The sequence below is a fragment of the Schistocerca americana genome, chromosome 3, assembly GCF_021461395.2.
Source record: "Schistocerca americana isolate TAMUIC-IGC-003095 chromosome 3, iqSchAmer2.1, whole genome shotgun sequence".
NCBI classification, from domain to species: domain Eukaryota; kingdom Metazoa; phylum Arthropoda; class Insecta; order Orthoptera; family Acrididae; genus Schistocerca; species Schistocerca americana.
The window spans coordinates 979,897,433-979,917,888 of record NC_060121.1 but is presented as its reverse complement, the minus strand read 5'-3'; the positions used below and the strand labels follow the sequence as shown (position 1 = coordinate 979,917,888).

General features: G+C 41.0%; 1 protein-coding gene across 1 annotated transcript in view; it reads left to right on the top strand.

The window, feature by feature from the left end:
- Positions 1 to 1,187, top strand: part of LOC124606625 (regulation of nuclear pre-mRNA domain-containing protein 1A-like) — a 33,613-nt gene extending 32,426 nt beyond the window's left edge. Inside the window, exon 4 of the mRNA XM_047138620.1 lies at positions 643 to 1,187. Within this exon, the coding sequence (XP_046994576.1) occupies positions 643 to 659 (17 nt within the window). The 3' untranslated portion in view covers positions 660 to 1,187. The remainder of the gene's footprint in view (positions 1 to 642) is intronic.
- Positions 1,188 to 20,456: the final 19,269 nt, after the last annotated feature.

Below are 20,456 nucleotides of genomic sequence, written 5' to 3'. Positions count from 1 at the left end.
TGATTGCAGCAGATCTGTACACCTACATATGTACTCTGCAAGCCATCCTACAGTGTGTGGTGGAGGGTACAATATTTCTCTTCCTGTTCCACTAGCAAATAGAGGGAGAGAAAAATGACTGTCTATAAGTCTCTGTAGAAGCTGTAACTTCTCTCATCTTATCTTTGTGGTCATTAAATGAAATGTACATTGGCAGCAGAAGAATCGATCTGCTGTTGGTTTCAAATGCTGGTTCTCTAAGTTTCCGCAATAGTGCCTGGTGAAAAGAGCATCATTTTCCCTCCAGGGATTCCCATTTGAGTTCATGAAGCATTTCCGTAAAACTAGCATGCTAAATAAGGCGAGGGTGATGGTGCAATTAGTTCAAAGTCAGTTGTTCCATATTTAACTGTTGGTAGATGCTTCTTATTCATAATCTACAGCCTTCTTGGTTATCTCCATGTTGATGTGGAATGGAATAGGTAGGAAATATCTGGATCATCACCAAAGCTGCCAATGTGATGAAAGGAAAAAAAAATGCTTCAGGCTGTGAGCCACAACTCTTCATTTATTGAATTTAATATTCACAGCCTATAATTCATAACATTTTGCTGTATCAGTACATTCTGTGTTACAATTAATTTTCTTTTTCTTCTTTTTCAGGAAAATATTTCGTGTAAACTGTTTTATCATGTCACAAGATAGTTCAGCTTCATTCGGCATCATTAAGAAATTAGTGTGTTTGTATCTAAACACAAGGACGCACACTGTAAAAAAATCATGTTATACTGTTAATAGAATTGTGATTAAATTTGGCTGTATCAATCATTTGTAGTTAGTAATTGTTTAAATATTGTGGAGATGATATTTAATTTGTGTAATTTTAGTTATTGAACTGTAATGCACCAGTGTATTCCAAGCTTAGTTTGTTTTTTTGCTTAAGCATTTATCGTATTACTCAGGTCTAGAAAGACTGCTTTTAAAAGCGGTGCTTAAAAATTATACTTTGGTGGCTACACGCTTCATTGTGCATAAAGGAATTTGACCATGACTTAGTGTCTTGTCATGTATTTAATCAATAATATTCCTGTTATATAGGATGTGAAGTTATGCACAAATGTAAAATATCTTTTTGTACATGTTTAGTCTTCCAGAGTGAAACATTTATAACAGTTTTTTGAAATAAACAATTATGTTTATGTAAAATATTCAACTTCTTCACAGCTATACCACTTCAGGCGATATCACCGTAATGAAAACTGTCAATGTGAAGCTAAGAATAAGCTATTTTCCTGTGTTAAAAATATGGTTCAGATCATCATTATTTGCAGTGATTATAAGATTCAGATCACATTTAAAATCAATATTTTCACAAAATATCTCGTATTTTTATGTAATTAAAGCTTATAAATCACTAAATATCAAGATTTAGTCAAGCGATAAAAAAATTGCTCTGTTGTTGCCTGATGATCTGGTGACGTCACAGACTTGGAGTAAGATGAAGCTAATGTGTGTTACAGGAATGTAAGGTTTTTATGTACTTTTTATGAAAATAGTTTAGCTATTTAGTGATGGAAAATGCATTTACAGGTTCAGAGTAACAATAGAAAGAAATGTCAGTTCTGATAGCGGAAACTGTACGAAAATTGATGCAGTCATGCTCTACTCATTTAGATATGTAAGAGGACAGACAGTCATCCCCTGCTGGCTGCAACACCATTAAACCCACTCCAAACTAACGAATTGTCGAACTTTTGAAAGTGGGTTGATATCTCATATCTACATTGTCGACTATCTGTCATGAAATATAGCACAAAGCAAAAATGTTGGCAAAATTTTGTCCTGATTTCCAGTATAAAAGATATTCAACAAAGCGATAAAGAGCAGCATGGACTCTGTGGTCCAAGGGATAGTGCTTGTAACTACGGATGCGAAGAACGTGGGTTCAAATCCTGGAAGGGTCATACATTTTTAAGTTTTACATAGAATATGAAAGTAGCCTAAGCAAGAAGTCATTGTAGCATTTTTTTCGATGATGGGATGTATTGTTTGTAGCTTCACATTAATCTTAGTCTGAGAAATGGACAACTGATGATAAAGGCATCTTCTTTGCTTATAAACAATTACTTTTATTGAAAAGCATTGCTAGTAGTGAAGATATCACCATACTCCTGCAATATAATGAGGTGTAGGATCTGTATGCGAAGAGGTATAAAGCATGTAATACTTGCAGGTAACACAAACATAAGGGCTGTATTGTTTGTGAGTGTAAACTCGTGTCAGAATCTGAAGCAGACTTAACTTCATCTTATTATGTAAGATAATGAAACTTTAACAGGACAGTACGAAGATAAAAAAAATTGTTTCTAACAAAGTAAAACATGTGTGGTCACATAACTAGAAAAATATCTTTTTTGAACATATGTGTGGACAGCTTTTGCAAATGTAAGCGCATGTAAACGTCAAGGAAAAAACAATAACACCGTTGCTAATCGGTGCGGTGAAGTTTTGTAATTGTGGTTTGGTTTTCATATGAAAGTATTGTTGATTTATTTTTTTAAATAATGGAACCACATATATCTGGATGTCATTCTTCACTATGCTCTACCAACCGAGCTACCAATGATGTGCAAAGGAAGCAGTTATAATGATAATTTTTACTGAAAGTTTAATTTGTCAACTGATGCTATCCTTCTTTGTAACAATGGGAAGTGTATCTTGGAGGTTAATTAATGTTAACTTCAAAGTGCAAGAAATTTTTAGCTATCAGAACTTGGGCATCCACGTGGTGGCATTTTGCCATTGCGGTGCAATCAATTTTTATGCACCTTCTCATTCTCTGAAACACTCAAACAAAACTTTCAAGAGTTTTTATGATGTTTGTACAGCATGATACTACACATTATTTGTAATCCATTTTCTGAAACTTAAATTCCGAAACTAGACATCTGTGAATTATCTTTGTAACAGTAGAAGCAGTGAGCTAGCCAGTGATGTCACAAGCGTCATGTAACTCTAATGGAGCGTTTTAACGGGCTTTCAAAGTCTTTGAATTTTATTTCTGTTTTTATACTGTAGTTTAACCGTCTGGGAGGGTCCAGACCTGCCAAGCCTATGTACTGTCTCCACCCAATTTTTTCTTCATTTTTTTTCACTTCCACTATCTCCTCTCTCTTTTGATCCCATGGGATTCTATCTCCATCCATCTCTCTTTCTCTTGTAATGCCACTCTCTCTCACTGAGCATCACTATCTCCTTTCTCTTTAGTTCCCATTGTTGCTATGTCTTCATCCACTTCTTTTTCTCTTTCACCGCAATTTTCTCTGTCTTTGTCTTCTCTCTCTTTCTCTCTCACCGACACTGCCTCCTCTCTTTTACAACACCACCGTCTCTCTGGTACTCTCTTTCAGGACAAAAAAGTGCGTTATGTTTGCATGTCAAAATTTTTGGTGAGGAAGGAGGAATAAGGATTGGGGCAGCTGGTTCTTTCAGAGTCTTTTAAAGACAAGCATATTCGTCTTTTTTGTGCTCCGATAGGACAATTTTTTCGCTGGTTACCTCCTTTCCTCTGTTACAGCAAGCTGTGTTGCTTATGTAAAACGATTTCTATATGTCAGTAAAGTTATGAAAACTTATTTATTTACTTACACACATTTATATACTTCGCCACATACACTCTAAGACAAAAATACGATGTACCACAGAGGAATTATCCAAATGGGACGGAAATCGGTAGATGTGATGTACATGGACAGCCAAACAAATGGTTTCAATTTCAGAAAAATTGAATGGTTCATTCACTGGCCATTACACAAGCAGTTATTAGGATTGGCATTGATTGACAGAGTTGACGGAGCTTCGACTGTTGTCAAAGTACCGCTGACCCTTAAGGGATCCTTTTATGTAAAGAAATGGCACCCCAGACCATCACTCATGGTTGTAGGGCTGTAAGGTGGGCGACAGGCAGGCAGGTATCCAATTACTGTACAAGGTTTTTCCAGACACTGGAAACTCATTGACTGGAGCAAAATTGTCAAGACGTATTTGGAGACACCACAGACAGTGGTGGGGTACCAATCTGACTGACGCCACCATATGGCAAACCAGTCACGAGTGACGGTCTGGGATGCCATTTTATTTCATGGCAGAACCCCTTTGACTGTCATTTACGGCACCCTTATAGTTCAGTGGTACGGTGATATTCTGCGCCCCGTTTTGTTGCCCTTCACGGCAAACTACCCTGGGCTTACACTGAAGCACTGTTTGCACAAGGTGAGAGTCCCTACTGCTTGTCTTCGTGTTTGCCAAACCCTACGTTAGCCAGCAAGGTCGACAGATCTAGTTTGGAGCCTTATCTGCAGGGCCCTCAAGGCAACTCGGAATTTTGACAATACAACGCGCCAGTTGGAATGAATTTCCTCCCTCAGGAGGACACCCAAAAACTCTTGTCAATCATGCCAATCCTAATAACTGCTCACATAAGGGCCGGTGAATGAACCATTCAATTTTTCTGAAATTGAAACCATTTGTTTGGCTGTCCATGTACATCACATCTACCGATTTCTGTCCCATTTGGATAATTCCTCTGCGGTACATCGTATTTTTGTCTTAGAGTGTATGTGGCAAAGTATATAAATGTGTGTAAATAAATAAGCTTTCATAACTTTACTGACCTATAGAAATCGTTTTACATAAGCAACACAGCTTGCTGTAACAGAGGAAAGGAGGTAACCAGTGAAAAAATTGTCCTATCGGAGCACAAAAAAGGCGAATATGCTTGTCTTTTAAAGACTCTGAAAGAAAAGTGGGGAACCAGCTGCCCCAATCCTTATTCCTCCTTCCTCACCAAAAATTTTGGCATGCAAACATACGCACTTTTTTGTCCTGAAAGAGAGTACCAGAGAGGCAGTGGTGTTGTAAGAGAGAGGAGGCAGTGTCGGTGAGAGAGAAAGAGAGAGAAGACAGAGAGAAAATGGTGGCGAAAGAGAAACAGAAGTGGATGAAGACATAGCAATGGGAACGAAAGAGAAAGGAGATAGTGATGCTCAGTGAGAGAGAGTGGCATTACAAGTGAAAGAGAGATGGATGGATATAGAATCCCATGGGATCAAAAGAGAGAGGAGATAGTGGAAGTGGAAAAAAATAAAGAAAAAATTGGGTGGAGATGGTACATAGGCTCGGCAGGTCTGGACCCTCCCAGATGGGAAAACTACAGTATATGTGGGTATAGGTGAAAAGATAATTTGAACTTCCCAGAATTTTTGATGTCCCGAAGTATGATGGAGACTGTGGCAGTGAGAAAAAAGGCAAAAGAAGACAGTGTAAGTGAGAGGGGGAACATTGGTAGTAGGACATACTGTACATTGGGAGATAAAGGAGACAGTGGGAGAGAGAGAGAGAGACGTATATAGACAGTGGCAGTGAAGAAGCTATTTATGAAGGCTTAACTACAAAGAGAGAATTTAGGAATGTTCCATGTTAAAAGAGCACGAATATGTTCGCATGCCAAAATTTGTGGTAAGGGAGGCGGAATGAGGATTGAGTTGGGTCCCCACTTTCCTGTCAGTCTTTTAAACAGTTTTTTGTGCTCTGACAGGAGCGTTTCTCCACTAGTCTTTAATGAAGTGCTGACTGAATAAAGTCGTATAAATAATCTGTCAGCTTTTTATAAGATTTCAAAGTGGTGCAAAGATTGGTAAGCTGCATTAAATGTTCAGAAATATAGAACTGTGCGCATCATAAAACGCAGTTTACTTGTTTGTTTCACATACGGGAGAGTCCCAGTGAGATGGTGAAAAACCTGAACTAACAGGTGCAAACTACCCCGTGAAAGCCGGCTTACACTACAACGCGCTATGTGATGCTCCTGTGGGAATGACGAAGACGAGATTAAAGTATTTACAGCGCGCATGGAGGCATTAGACAATCATTCTTCCCTCATCTTGGAGGTGAATGGATAAGCAAGCAACCCTGCAAGTAGTGTATTGGTAAGTAGTTTCTGCCATGCACTCACGGTGGGTTGCAGACTGTAGCTGTAGGTGTAGATGCCACGTTCCCGAACATATACAGATGGAACTACGTCCTGCTACAGGTTTGATGTGTTACCCATCTGTTTGCTGCCGGAGCCAGTGTTTACTGCGAGCCATCACGCCATATGGATAGAATAATAAGTCGATGTCATACAAGATAAATTCTTATTTTTATCTTATTGAATTAACTTGTCAATTTGGACTTCATTGCTCAGTTAGTGATCTTCCCTTAATGGATACTTGATTGCAGAAACATTCGGAAACTGTAACTTACTCATTCATGACTTCTACAACAGCAAGGAGTATAGGCCACCTTTAAGCCCAGCATTCGCTAATAACAACACTCGCATGGAAAAATTCTGGCAGGTCGCTTATTCAGACCACCATGAGTACCATAAAAATCTTTTTTGATAACCTGCAGACTGTTTCACAGGTCAGAGGAGGTGGCAGCTTAGTGCAAAACTGTATCGAAGACAGTGTACAGCAATATGGCAGCAGCTGCTAATGCCTCAAGTGTAGTATGACACGAGCATGGGTTGTCGGACCCACCGAATAAACCCAGACTCATATCGTGTTTGACAGCAAAAGTTAAAGGAAAAAAATTAGCTGGCAAATGCATTTTATAGAATCCAGTTTGCGTGTATCACCAACCCTACAGTGAGTTTATGCGGTCTCTGACTGAAACCATTACAGCTAAAATTTTCGATGTATTTTTCAGCGTTGGGTCACATAAATAGTATCATTATCATATGTCTGCATAGTTTCGTGTCCATTGTCTTTCAATGTAAAATCTTCTAGGAAGAAATGAGTGAAGAGACTATTCCTGTTCCGTGACTGGGTTCGTGGACAACCCTCACAATCCCAGAAGAAATCGGTGATCTGTATAAGACATGAGACAGCTCTAGTTATGCAGGAAGTCTGAATTTGGACATAGGATGGCAGTTCAGAAAGAGGGCATTGAGTCTGCGCTTTTCTCCTTTTGGGTGGTCTAAGTTCTCTTTTGGGATAAAAATAATACCTAAGGAATTACTGCTTTGAAAAATTTTCCTTTTCATGGTGTTTTCACCTTAATGTTGACAACTCAGCTCTCAGCAAGTGAACGATGTTAACTACCTGACAATAACCATTTACACAAACTAACTTCGTAGTGCTACAGCCTTACCTCAAACTTCTTCTCTTCAAGAAAAACTATATATTAATAATGAGAAAATAATTTATCAAAGTAGATAAAATTATTTCTACAAATTTCAATATGTTTTACTCAAACATACATATTTCCCATGAGACTTAACAGACCGCAATGTTGGAGAGAGAGTTTTAGCAACTGTCATTGAAATGTTGGAGAGAGAATAGTTCATTTGTATTAGTCAGAGAGAGACTCAGCATATTTTACATAAGATGAAACTTGACAGATCAGCTGATTACAATAGAGACTTTACATTTTTATATTATGCAGGGAAATTGCTAAAAGGCTTGAAGCTGAATTGTTTTTTGACTTGAATGGCAAGCGCCAGGAAAAACGAAAGCTAATATACAAACTAACCAGTAGAAGCAGTTAATTTACACATAGTATAAAACTAGTTAATAATTCTTGCACATAGCATGCAGAAACCAAGCTAATAATTCACACATAGTAAAAAAGGGTTAACATACGAATCATTGACATATGAATGATTGACATATACAGTATGCATAAACACACACACACACACACACACACACACACACACACACACACACACACACACACACACACACACACACACAGAGTTTGGTACAGATTTATTGATGACATCTTCATAATCTGGACTCACAGTGAAAAAGAACTCCAGAATTTTCTCTCCAACCTCAACTCCTTTGGTTCCATCAGGTTCACCTGGTCCTACTCCAAATCTCATGCCACTTTCCTCGACGTTGACCTTCATCTGTCCAATGGCCAGCTTCACACATCTGTCCACATCAAACCCACCAACAAGCAACAGTACCTCCATTATGACAGCTGCCACCCATTCCATATCAAATGGTCCCTTCCCTACAGCTTAGGTCTTTGTGGCAAACGAATCTGCTCCAGTACCGAATCCCTGAACCATTACACCAACAACCTGAAACAACTTTCGCATCCCGCAACTGCCCTCCCGATCTGGTTCAGAAGGAAATAACCAGAGCCACTTCCTCATCCCCTCAAACCCAGAACCTCCCACAGAAGAACCCCAAAAGTGCCCCACTTGTGACAGGATACTTTCCGGGACTGGATCAGACTCTGAATGTGGCTCTCCAGCAGGGATACGACTTCCTCAAATCCTGTCCTGAAATGAGATCCATCCTTCATGAAATCCTCCCCACTCCACCAAGAGTGTCTTTCCGCCGTCCACCTAACCTTCGTAACCTCTTGGTTCACCCATATGAAATCCGCAAACCACCTTCCCTACCCTCTGGCTCCTACCCTTGTAACTGCCCCCGGTGTAAAACCTGTTTCATGCACCCTCCCACCACCACCTACTCTAGTCCTGTAACCCGGAAGGTGTACACGATCAAAGGCAAGAGCCATGTGTGAAAGTACCCACATGATTTACCAACTGACCTGCCTACACTGTGAAGCCTTCTATGTGGGAATGACCAGCAACAAACTGTCCATTCGCATGAACGGACACAGGCAGACAGTGTTTATTGGTAATGAGGATCACCATGTGGCTAGACATGCCTCGGTGCACTGCCAGAACATCTTGGCACAGTGTTCAACCGTCCGGGTTATCTGGATACTTCCCACTGACACCACCCTATCAGAACTCCGGAGATGGGAACTTGCCCTTCAATATATCCTCTCTTCCCGTTACCCACCTGGCCTCAACCTCCGCTAATTTCAAGTTGCTGCCCCTTGTACATCACTTGTCACTCAACAACATCTTTGCCTCTGTATTTCCGTCTGGGATTGGAATGACTCCTTACCCTCTCCCTTAAAACCCACATCCTTTCGTCTTTCCCTCTCCTTCCCTCTTTCCTGATGAAGCAACCGTGGGTTGTGAAAGCTTGATATTTCTGTTTGTTTGTGTGTTTTTTATTGTGTCTATCTACCAGTGCTTTCCCATTTGGTAAGTCACAGCACCTTTTTTAATATATTTTTCCCATGTGGAATGTTTCTTTCTCTTATAGTGTGAAGTTTATATACATCAGACAGCTATAAACACTATAATTGACAGGTCATACTATTCCATGTATGCAATTGCATACAGTTTTGCTATATACAACACAGCATACATCCACTGTATGAAATCAGTAAGACAGGGTTTGAATTCCATCCTTGCAAATGATTCGCTTATCATCATGACATGACAGTCTGATATTCAGCTACACAACAGAATGGACCACATGCCCTCTTGACTGACAAATATACCTGATGCATCACATGTGGAGCATCATCCGCTCATCTTGGATCATATACTCAGAAACTACACGATCTGCGATCTGTACTTCTCATCTTTCATGAACCTTAAAACCTTATTATTTGCCAGCTTTATGGCATAAAGGTTATAAACTACATATCCAGACGTGTCAAATGCATATAGATCACAGCCATTAACCGAGTAAATCAAAGTGTTGGTATCCATGAAAAGCAACTTTAGGTTTTCAAAATGAGTTTTAGCAAACTCATTGTGGAAACAAAGCATGTTGAGTTTTGGTAGGTCCAATACACACACATCAACCCAAACATGTTTCGTGAACTGTACTGCAGCCTTTGCCACCTCCAGAGCTGCAGAATATTCGTGGAAGATACTAGCCTGTTTAAAACTGGGCTTGGTGATCAATTGTCTCACTCCATAACACCTCAACCAACAGCTAATTTTATATCACGATTTTTCCTGATATCTTCCATTTGCCTTATCAGAACTCGAGTTATTAATTAATCCTTAAAATTCTTTATCGAAATCACATGTTGCAGGTGATCTTTTTTCGGTAGTTAAATTTATACACTTTTTCAACTAGGGAATTTGCTTGAATCCAATAATGCAGGTGACCCTTCTCATTTGCAATTCCAGCTTGAGGTATTGCTGGAAGTTTCTCTAATGGGTTATTTACCTTGTTTTATCCCCCAGCTTTGTCATCAAGTTGGTATGCGAACCGTTCCACAGTTTTTGGTGCTCTGGAGATAGCAGCAAATCGCTGTGCATATCATGTGAACTATCAGGATACCCTAAATCTAGCTACAAAACACGTACTACGCCAGAATCATCTGAAAGAGCTGAAGCATCCACTACGTTGGTATCAGCGTGAATCAACCATGGGAACTCTCCAATAGATAAAAACTATTGCATGGTGAAACTTTATAAACTGTTAACATCTGAGTGCTTTATCTAACTTGCATCATCAGATGTATTGTTGTACAGCTAACCCATTTGTGGTTATCTGTCTTGCGTTTCTATGGACACAGAGACAAAGTTACCGACGAATTCCACTCTCAAACAGCATCTCAACATCGTTAAAAATTCGAGTTCTATACTTGTGTTTCGGAACATTGTGTCTAATCCTACGATTGCCGTGGTGCGGCGTAGTAGGGGGCAAGATCCAGTGAATACGTTTCCACACGATAAATTAGAGATATTAAACTCCTGCCAAACACACAGTAAAGTCTCATATCCAATGTCCGTTATGGCATCCCCAATAACTTTACTGGAGTTTACAGAAGGGGGCAAAGATAGGCAAATAGGTGGGCTTCCAGAATAGTTACATTTGTAAATGAGAACCAGATAAATCTGGTAAAAGTGTCGCAGTGTTTATTGCATTGTAAGGGATACATATGTCAGATCTAGGGAAGTCACCACACGTTGGAGGGGGCCATTGAGGCCAAAGCCCCCTATTGGAACATAGGAGAGCAGTAGAAAGACGTGGTACTGGATCAGAAGCTAGTAGGCAAGAGGGCGAACTGTCTCTATTCCAGGCCTCAGCTGCCTGAATCCTAGATGCCACGTGAGCCTTTCCTGCACTGCTATTGGTCGACAACTGTGACCGAGACCTTGCCAGTGGGTCTGTCCATCAGCAATCCTTATCGTGAGAACCCTGCTGAGCTCAGCACCATGTGCTGGGGCATTGGACAGTCTGTGAGTGGTCTCTCAACAACAGTAAAGTTAATTACTGCGATGAGTTCAAAAAATAAATATTTTGAACAAATAGTTCCTTCTCCCTCCAACATTGCACAGTCCTTCCCCCGTCAACAGAAGTACAGCATCACCACTACAAATGTGGTGAATTACTGAACAATCCTTTCGACAGATTGTGGTATCAAAGGGGTCTTACATGCTAAGGTACGATAGCTGTCACTAATTGACAATTAATTTAGTGTTAAGGGGCATAATTTTACAGTTTTTATGTTTGCTGATGTCTGTTGGGAGCATCATTGGTTACAGGGGAACTTTACTGAAGAATCTTGCATCACAGTTTTGACATAGGTCAAGTTGGTAGACGGCGGACACGTGTGGCAATGCGGTCACTTGCAGCAGTGAGGTGGATACGAATCTGCTGCCAGGCTGCTTGTCCCTGTCGGTCCAGATGATACACGAGCTGCCAATATTCAGTCCATTGGACATTAGTGACAGTCTGTGGCGGACGGAGGCTTAAACAGAAGAAAAGTTATCAAATGGTTGGATCTGTCAGTTATCCCAAAAGAAAAGGTTATAACGAGGTGAAGCTTATAACTAATACAATTTCATTAACAGAGCGTCTATATAGGGGTGATGTTCTTGAGGAAAATAATATGAAAATGGAAGAGCATGTAGATGAAATGGGAGATATGATACTGCGTGAAGAGTTTGACAGAGCACTGAAAGACCGAAGTCGAAACAAGGCCCCGGGAGTAGACAACATTCCATTAGAGCTACTGACAGCCTTGGGAGAGCCAGTCCTGACAAAACTCTACCATCTGGTGAGCAAGATGTATGAGACAGGCGAAATTCCCTTAGACTTCAAGAAGAATATAATAATTCCAATCCCAAAGAAAGCATGTGTTGACAGACGTGAAAATTACCAAACTATCAATGTAATAAGTCACAGCTGCAAAATACTAATGCAAATTCTTTACAGACAAATGGAAAAACTGGTAGAAGCCGACCTCGGGGAAGGTCAGTTTGGATTCCGTAGAAATGTTGGTAAATAAAATACCCTTATTCTTATTAATTGAAGCCAAAAAGAGGGGTATTACTGTTAAAACACGTGAGGCAATACTGACGCTACGACTTATCTTAGAAGAAAGATTAAAGAAAGGCAAACCTACATTTCTAGCTTTTGTAGACTTAGAGAAAACTTTTGACAATGTTGACTGGAACACTCTCTCTCAAATTCTGAAGGTGGCAGGGGTAAAATACAGGGAGCGAAAGGCTATTTACAATTTGTACAGAAAGCAGATGGCAGTTATAAGAGTCAAGGGGCATGAAAGGGAAGCAGTGGTTGGGAAGGGAGTGAGACAGGGTTGTGGCATCTCCCTGATGCTATTCAATCTGTATATTGAGAAAGCACTAAAGGAAACAAAAGAAAAGTTCGGAGGTGGTATTAAAAACCATGGAGAAGAAATAAAAACGTTGAGGTTCGCCGATGACATTGTAATTCTGTCAGAGACAGCAAAGGATTTGGAAGAGCAGTTGAACGGAATGGGCAGTGTCTTGAAAAGAGGGTATAAGATGAACATCAACAAAAGCAAAACGAGGATAATGGAATGTAGTCGAATTAAGTCTGGCGATGCTGAGGGAATTAGATTAGGACATAAGACACTTAAAGTAGTAAAGGAGTTTTCCTATTTCGGGAGCAAAATAACTGATGATGGTCGAAGTAGAGAGGATATAAAATGTAGACTGGCAAAGGGAAGGAAAGCGTTTCTGAAGAAGAGAAATTTGTTAACATCGAGTATAGATTTAAGTGTCGGGAAGTCATTTCTGAAAGTATTTGTATGGAGTGTAGTCATGTATGGAAGTGAAACATGGACGATAAATAGTTTAGACAAGAAGAGAATAAAAGCTTTTGAAATGTGGTGCTACAGAAGAATGCTGAAGATTAGACGGGTAGGTGACATGACTAACAAGGAGTTATTGAATAGAATTGGGGAGAAGAGGAGTTTGTGATACAACTTGGACTAGAAGAAGGGATTGATTGGTAGGACATGTTCTGAGGCATCAAGGGATCACCAATTTAGTACTGGAGGGCAGTGTGGAGGGTAAAAATCATAGAGGGAGACCAAGAGATGAATAGACTAAGCAGATTCAGAAGGATGTAGGCTGCAGTAGGTACTGGGAGATGAAGAAGCTTGCACAGGATAGAGTAGCATGGAGAGCTGCATCAAACCAGTCTCAGGACTGAAGACCACAACAACAACAACAGTTCTCTATTCACCTAGTACAAAATTTACAATTCCTGTTCTAGTTACCTTTAGAGATTCAAAGAAAAGGACATTTGCAACTGATGCTACAGTTTCAATTCTGCATCTTAGAGAAGTACGTGAAGTGGGCATAGTAAATGTTACTTTTTCTTAATTTTCAGTTACCTCTTCAAGTTAGCACCACCGACTACAGCGAGGTGCCAAAAGTCGTGAGATACTGACACACTCATATACAGATGGTGGTAGTATTACGTACAAAAGGTATAAAAAGGCTGTGCGTTGGCGGATTTGTATTCAGATCATTCGTGTAAAGATGATGTCCGATGCGATCATGGCCATACTACAGACTCTGAACCCGGAATGGTAGTCAGAGCTACATGTAAGGCACGTTCCATTTCGGAAATCGTTAAGGGGCTCCGGAAAGGCTCAAAATCATGAAAAGTTCAATTTTTACTTTTTTGCGTTTTCTGAATCTGCAGACTATTACCTTTTAATAGATATATAATTTATTCAATTCCGAAGACTACAACTATTTTTAAATTTTTTTTGAAATGTGTTCTACATGGGCGTGACCCACTGTGGCGCTGTTAAACTGCTGTCAAATGGTGTTATTATTAACGTCCGTGTTCATCAGGTACATTTTAGTGATGTGAGATAAAGTATGTGTTGTGGCTAACCTGTGATGGTTCAATATATATCGCTGGTATGATTGTAGATTGTTTCATGTTTATTTACTCTGTCGTTATCTCGAAAATATTCGTAATTAATTCTGTTCCTTGAGTCTCTGTTTTGTTGAAGTATAATAATGAGTAAAAGTAAAGTTATTAGAAATCCTCTGAAGTCTTTTAAGAAAAGGAGAAATGTTGGAAAGCCAAAGGTATGTGTTATTACTGTAAACAATAAAGACGATAACCAAGTGAGTGAACCTAACCTCTCAAGTACACCTGCCCATAGCAGTCAAAGTGGGAAAGAAAATACTTCACAGAAGAAGCTTGGTTCAATGAGTGAAAACTATGAATGTTTTATGGGTGAATCGGATGTGAATGAAATATTTGATATGTCGGTTCTCAAGGAATTTTTTCAAACTGTGTAAGATGTATTCATTGTAGTGAAGTTGGTCTGAAACTCTCCATAATAAAGCACGTAGGACTTGCTAGTGAAATACAACTGAAATGTGATAAGTGTTCATACATGACCACCTTTTGGAACAGTGTTGCAGTAACTGCAACTGAAGAAAATGGTAGCAAAATCTATGAACACAACAACGAGCGATGCTTGCTTTAGACAAGGAACGCCTTCGGGCTGCAGACAGGGCTGTAAAGAGTCTAGAAATACAAGCAAGAGTAAACAGGAGGAGGAACAAGAGGAAGCTGGAGGAGGAGTTTGCAGAGGATGAAGATAATCCATCCTATGGACCTGGAATGCACTAAAAAGTTAATCCAATCTTTGTCGCTCGATTCCCAAAACTTTTATTTTCTCATACTAATTACATGTTTTCTAAGGATCTTCCAAACATATTTGTTTCAAACTGTCAGTAAATGTTACACAGTACCTTCTGCATAATTTAACACAGCCTTTTTCCAAAAAACTGTATATTTTTGAATATATAAATAAAAAATTGCAAAAAAATGTTGTGAATTTTCATTACAATTGAAAAAAAATCATCTTTAATAACTGAACTAAAATTTTGTAAAATCCCTATGTTAAGTTGTAGCCCATATTCCAATAAATAATCTGTAAAAAGTTCAACTTCCTACCTCAAATACTTTGTGAGGAAAGATGTAATTTATAAGCGTTATTTTAACATTGCAAGTATAGGGCGTTCCGGAGCCCCTTAAGTAATTCAATATTGTGAGCTCCACAGTGTTGAGTGTGCCGACAATAGCACAGAGAGCAGCAGCTGTTTGCGTAGATTTGTCAGTGTTAACAGACAAGCAACAGCAGACATCAAGTGGAACGTACGACGAACGTATCCGTTAGGGTAGTGCGGCGAGATTTGGCAATAGACTATCGACGCGAAGTATCTTTACTACAAGCACAACATCACCTGCAGTGCCACTCCTGGTCTCCTGGCGATATGTGTTGGACTCTAGCCGACTAGAAAACCGTGACGTGGTCAGATGAGCCCCGATTTCAGTTGGTAAGAGCTGATGGTAGGGTTCGAGTGTGGAGCGGACCCATGGCCCACAGTTGTCAACAAGGTACTGTGCAAGCTGAAGATGGTTGCATAATGGTGTCGGCTGTATTTACATGGAATGGACTGTGTCTGATGGTCAAACTAAACCGTTTATTGATTGGAAATGTTTCTGTTCTACTACTTGGAGAACATATGCAGCCACTGATGTCCTTCATTTTTTTGAATGATAATGTGCCATGTCATCAGGCCACAGCTGTTTGTGATTGATTTGAAGAACATTCTGGACAATTAGAATGAATGATTTGGCCACTCAGATCGCCCAACATGAATCCCATCAAACACGTATGAAATATAATCGAGAGGTCTGTTCGTTCACAAAATTCTGCACCGGCATCACTTTCGCAATTATGGATGACTATAGAGGCAGCATATTTCTGAAGGGAATTTCCAACGACATGTCGCGTCCATGCTACTTGAAGCTGCTACACTATGCCGGGGAAAAGGGGTTCCGACACGATATTACGAGCTGTCTCACGACTTTTGTCACCTTAGTGCACGGTATCAGTTTGAATTTTAGCCCTTTAATGTAAAGGACAAGTAACAAAAAGTACAAAGGCAGCTAAGCAGCAAACTGAATCCTGTTTACACGATACGTCTGTTAAATGCGTTGAAAGTCCCACAGAGGAAAGTTCACTCTATTTCATACACACAGGTGCTCCAGGCGTTATGCATTAGTGTTTTGGAGGAGTGCACTTGCCAATTCAGCCATATCGTGAATTCTTTGTTAATTGCCCATAAACGTTAAAAAGATATACGTAAGTAATCATACAAATAAGTGCAGGGTCCATGCCTAATTGCTTTTAACTGATACGTTATAGTCGCCCGGCGGCTGTGGGCCAGGTACAACTTCTTTTGGCGACCTGCCATGTTGCTTACAGCAATATTTCCTGCACTCAAAAATAGTTCATAAGGCTCTAAGCACTATGGGACTTAACATCTGAGGTCATCAGTCCCCTAGACTTAGAACTACTTGTACCTAACTAACCTAAGGACATCACACACATCCATGCCCGAGGCACGATTCGAACCTGCAACCGTAGCCCCAGCGCAGTTCCAGACTGAAGCGCCTAGAACGCTCGGCCACAGTGGCCGGCTTCCCTGCACTAGAACCATACGACTAAGCCAAGAAATAATACACTACTGGCCATTAAAATTGCTACACCAAGAAGAAATGCAGATGATAAACGGGTATTCATTGGACAAATATATTACACTAGAACTTACATGTGATTACATTTTCACGCAATTTGGGTGCATAGATCCTGAGAAATCAGTACCCAGAACAATCACCTCTGGCCGTAATAACGGCCTTAATACACCTGGGCATTGAGTCAAACAGAGCTTGGATGGCGTGTACGGGTACAGCTGCCCATGCAGCATCAACACGATACCACAGTTCATCAAGAGTAGTGACTGGCGTATTGTGACGAGCCAGTTGCTCGGCCACCATTGACCATACGTTTTCAGTTGGTGAGAGATTTGGAGAATGTGCTCGCCAGGGCAGCAGTCGAACATTTTCTGTATCCAGAAAGGCCCGTACAGGACCTCCAACATGCGGTCGTGCATTATCCTGCTGAAATGTAGGGGTTCGGAGGGATCGAATGAAGGGTAGAGCCACGGGTCGTAACACATCTGAAATGTAACGTCCAGTCTTCGAAGTGCCGTCAATGCGAACAAGACGTGACCGAGACATGTAACCAATGGTACGCCATACCATCACGCTGGGTGATACGCTAGTATGGCGATGACGAATACACGCTTCCAATGTGCGTTCACCGCAATGTCGCCAAACACGGATGCGACCATTATGATGCTGTAAACAGCACCTGGATTCATCCGAAAAAATGACGTTTCGCCATTCGTGCACCCAGGTTTGTCATTGAGTACACCATCGCAGGCGCTCCTGTCTGTGATGCAGCGTCAAGGGTAACCGCAGCCATGGTCTCCGAGCTGATAGTCCATGCTGCTGCAAACGTCGTCGAACTGTTTGTGCAGATGGTTGTTGTCTTGCAAATGTCCCCATCTGTTGACTCAGGGATCGAGACGTGGCTGCACGATCCGTTACAGCCATGCGGATAAGATGCCTGTCATCTCGACTGCTAATAATACGAGGCCGTTGGGATCCAGTACGGCGTTCCGTATTACACTCCTGAACCCATCGATTTCAAATCCTGCTAACAGTCATTGGATCTCGACCGACGCGAGCAGCAATATCGCGATACGATAAACCGCAATCGCGATAGGCTACAATACGACCTTCATCAAAGTCGGAAACGTGATGGTGCGCATTTCTCCTCCTTACACGAGGCATCACAACAACGTTCACCAGGCAACGCCGGTCAACTGCTGTTTGTGTATGAGAAATCGGTTGGAAACGTTCCTCATGTCAGCACGTTGTAGGTGTCGCCACCGGCGCCAACCTTGTGTGAATGCTCTGAAAAGCTAATCATTTGCATATCACAGCATCATCTTCCTGTCTGTTAAATTTCACGTCTGTAGCACTTCATCTTCGTGGTGTAGCAATTTTAATGGCCAGTAGTGCAGAGCTAGAGGACTCGAGATGGAACTGGGTAACATCACAGTAATGAAATGTCGTGTGGCTAGGGCCTCCCGTCGGGTAGACCGTTCGCCAGGCGCAAGTCTTTCGATTTGACGCCACTTCGGCGACTTGCGCGTCGATGGGGATGAAATGATGATGATTGGGACAACACAACACCCAGCCCCTGAACGGAGAAAATCTCCGACCCGGCCGGGAACCGAACCCGGGCCCTTAGGATTGACATTCTGTTGCGCTGACCACTCAGCTACCGGGGGAATGTCACAGTTATAAATCTCTATTGTGCCATCATTAATATGCACAATAGCGCATTCCCCTCTCATGAGTAATGAGTGTGTCAATTGATCGTAGCAGACGGTGATCCATAAGACTCGGTGGCATCGACCAATTACCAAGAGTGTGTACCACCAAGGATAGTTCCGGTAACTATAACAGAATTGGACTAGACTTACATTGAAATCGTGTTCCAGGTGTACTGACAGCTTACGAGTGGCTGTGATGATATCCCAGTGGGAGCTATTAAACAATAGACCAGAGTAACGTCGTAGGTTTGAGGAACAAACGCGTGATCGTAACAGCCGATGGCACAGACTCTGACCAGGGAACCTCCCCATCGCACCCCTCTCAGATTTAGTTATAAGTTGACACAGTGGATAGCCCTTGAAAAACTGAACACAGATCAATTGAGAAAACAGGAAGAAGTTGTATGGAACTGTGAAAAAATAAGAAAAATATACAAACTGAGTAGTTCATGGAAACATAGGCAACATCAATGCCGCTGGTACAGCAGGAGCACTGTGGTCTCGTGGTAACGTGAGCAGCTGTGGAACGAAAGGTCCTTGGTTCAAAACTTCCATTGAGTAAAAAGTTTAACTTTTTATTTTCAGTTTATGTGACAAACACTTATGTTTTCATCACTTTTTTGGGAGTGATTATCACATCCACAAGAAAACCTAAGTCGGGCAAGGTAGAAGAATCTTTTTACCCGTTCGCCAAGTGTACAAGTTAGGTGGGTCGGCAACATATTCCTGTCATGTGATGCACATGCCATCACCAGTGTCGTATAGAATATATCAGATGTGTTTTCCTGTGGAGGAATCGGTTGACCTATGACCTTGCGATCAATTTTTTTCTGTTCCCATTGGAGAGGCACGTCCTTTCGTCTACTAATCGCACGGTTTTGCGATGCGGTCGCAAAACACAGACACTAAACTTATTACAGTGAACAGAGACGTCAATGAACGAACGGACAGATAATAACTATGCAAAAATAAAGAAAGTAAAATTTTCCCTCGAGGGAAGACTTGAAGCAAGGACCTCTCGTTCTGCAGCTGCTCACGCTACCACGGGACCACCGCGCTCTTGAGTTCAGATTGTCCATGATGTTGCATATGTGGCCCATGGACTACTCAGTTTGTATATTTTGCTTATTTTTTCACAGTTCCACACAACTTCTTCCTGTTTTCTCAATTGATCTGTGTTCAGTTTATCAAGGCCTATCCACTGTGCCAACTTATAACTAAATCTGAGGGGGGTGCGATGGGGAGGTTCCCTTGTGAGTACAACCGCCCGTTACCGAAAGGGACAAATACAGAGTACTGCAGTGCAGTTACAATCTAGGGATGAGAAGAACAGACTGGTTAAAATCAATACTGGTATTTTAGTTCTGAATAACCAGTATTTCACGGTATATGTTTGGTCTCGGTTATAACAGATATTTTTATTATTTATTGACAACTGGGTATAAACCTGAGATATCAATTTCTTACAGCAATGGTGCCAAAATTATGGGTTTATAATAAAACTTTTTTTTTATTTTTTTTTTTAAGAAAAACGAGTACGGTAGAAAGGTTTGTGTCTTCTGAAAAGTTGCTTCTGATGAAAGGAGTCAACTTATAGATCAACAAATTACAGAACGAATGTTTATGGCCAGATTCGATACAAAATATTGGCCAATGGACTAATGTGCTACTGAACTTAACAACTCTCAAGTAATTGTTCCTGGTAAATGTGATAAGATCGAGGTAATGATGTTGGACGGTGGGGACTTCAATGAAACGGTTGTAACAACACAAGCGCAAGTTCTTTATCATGAATTACGTAGCAACGGATGGACGCTGTGGTGCAGCGGCCAAGTCTCCTGTTGACACAGAGTGCGTCATTCCATGCAGTGTGTTGAAAAATACCGCGTGACGTACCTTGTCATGCATCAGCTTGTAGTTCCTCAGTGGCAGCGAAAAATTGGCTGTAAATATGGCTGGGAACAACACCATCTACATCCAATAATGCGGTCGACACACACACGCGCACACACACACACACACACACACATATATA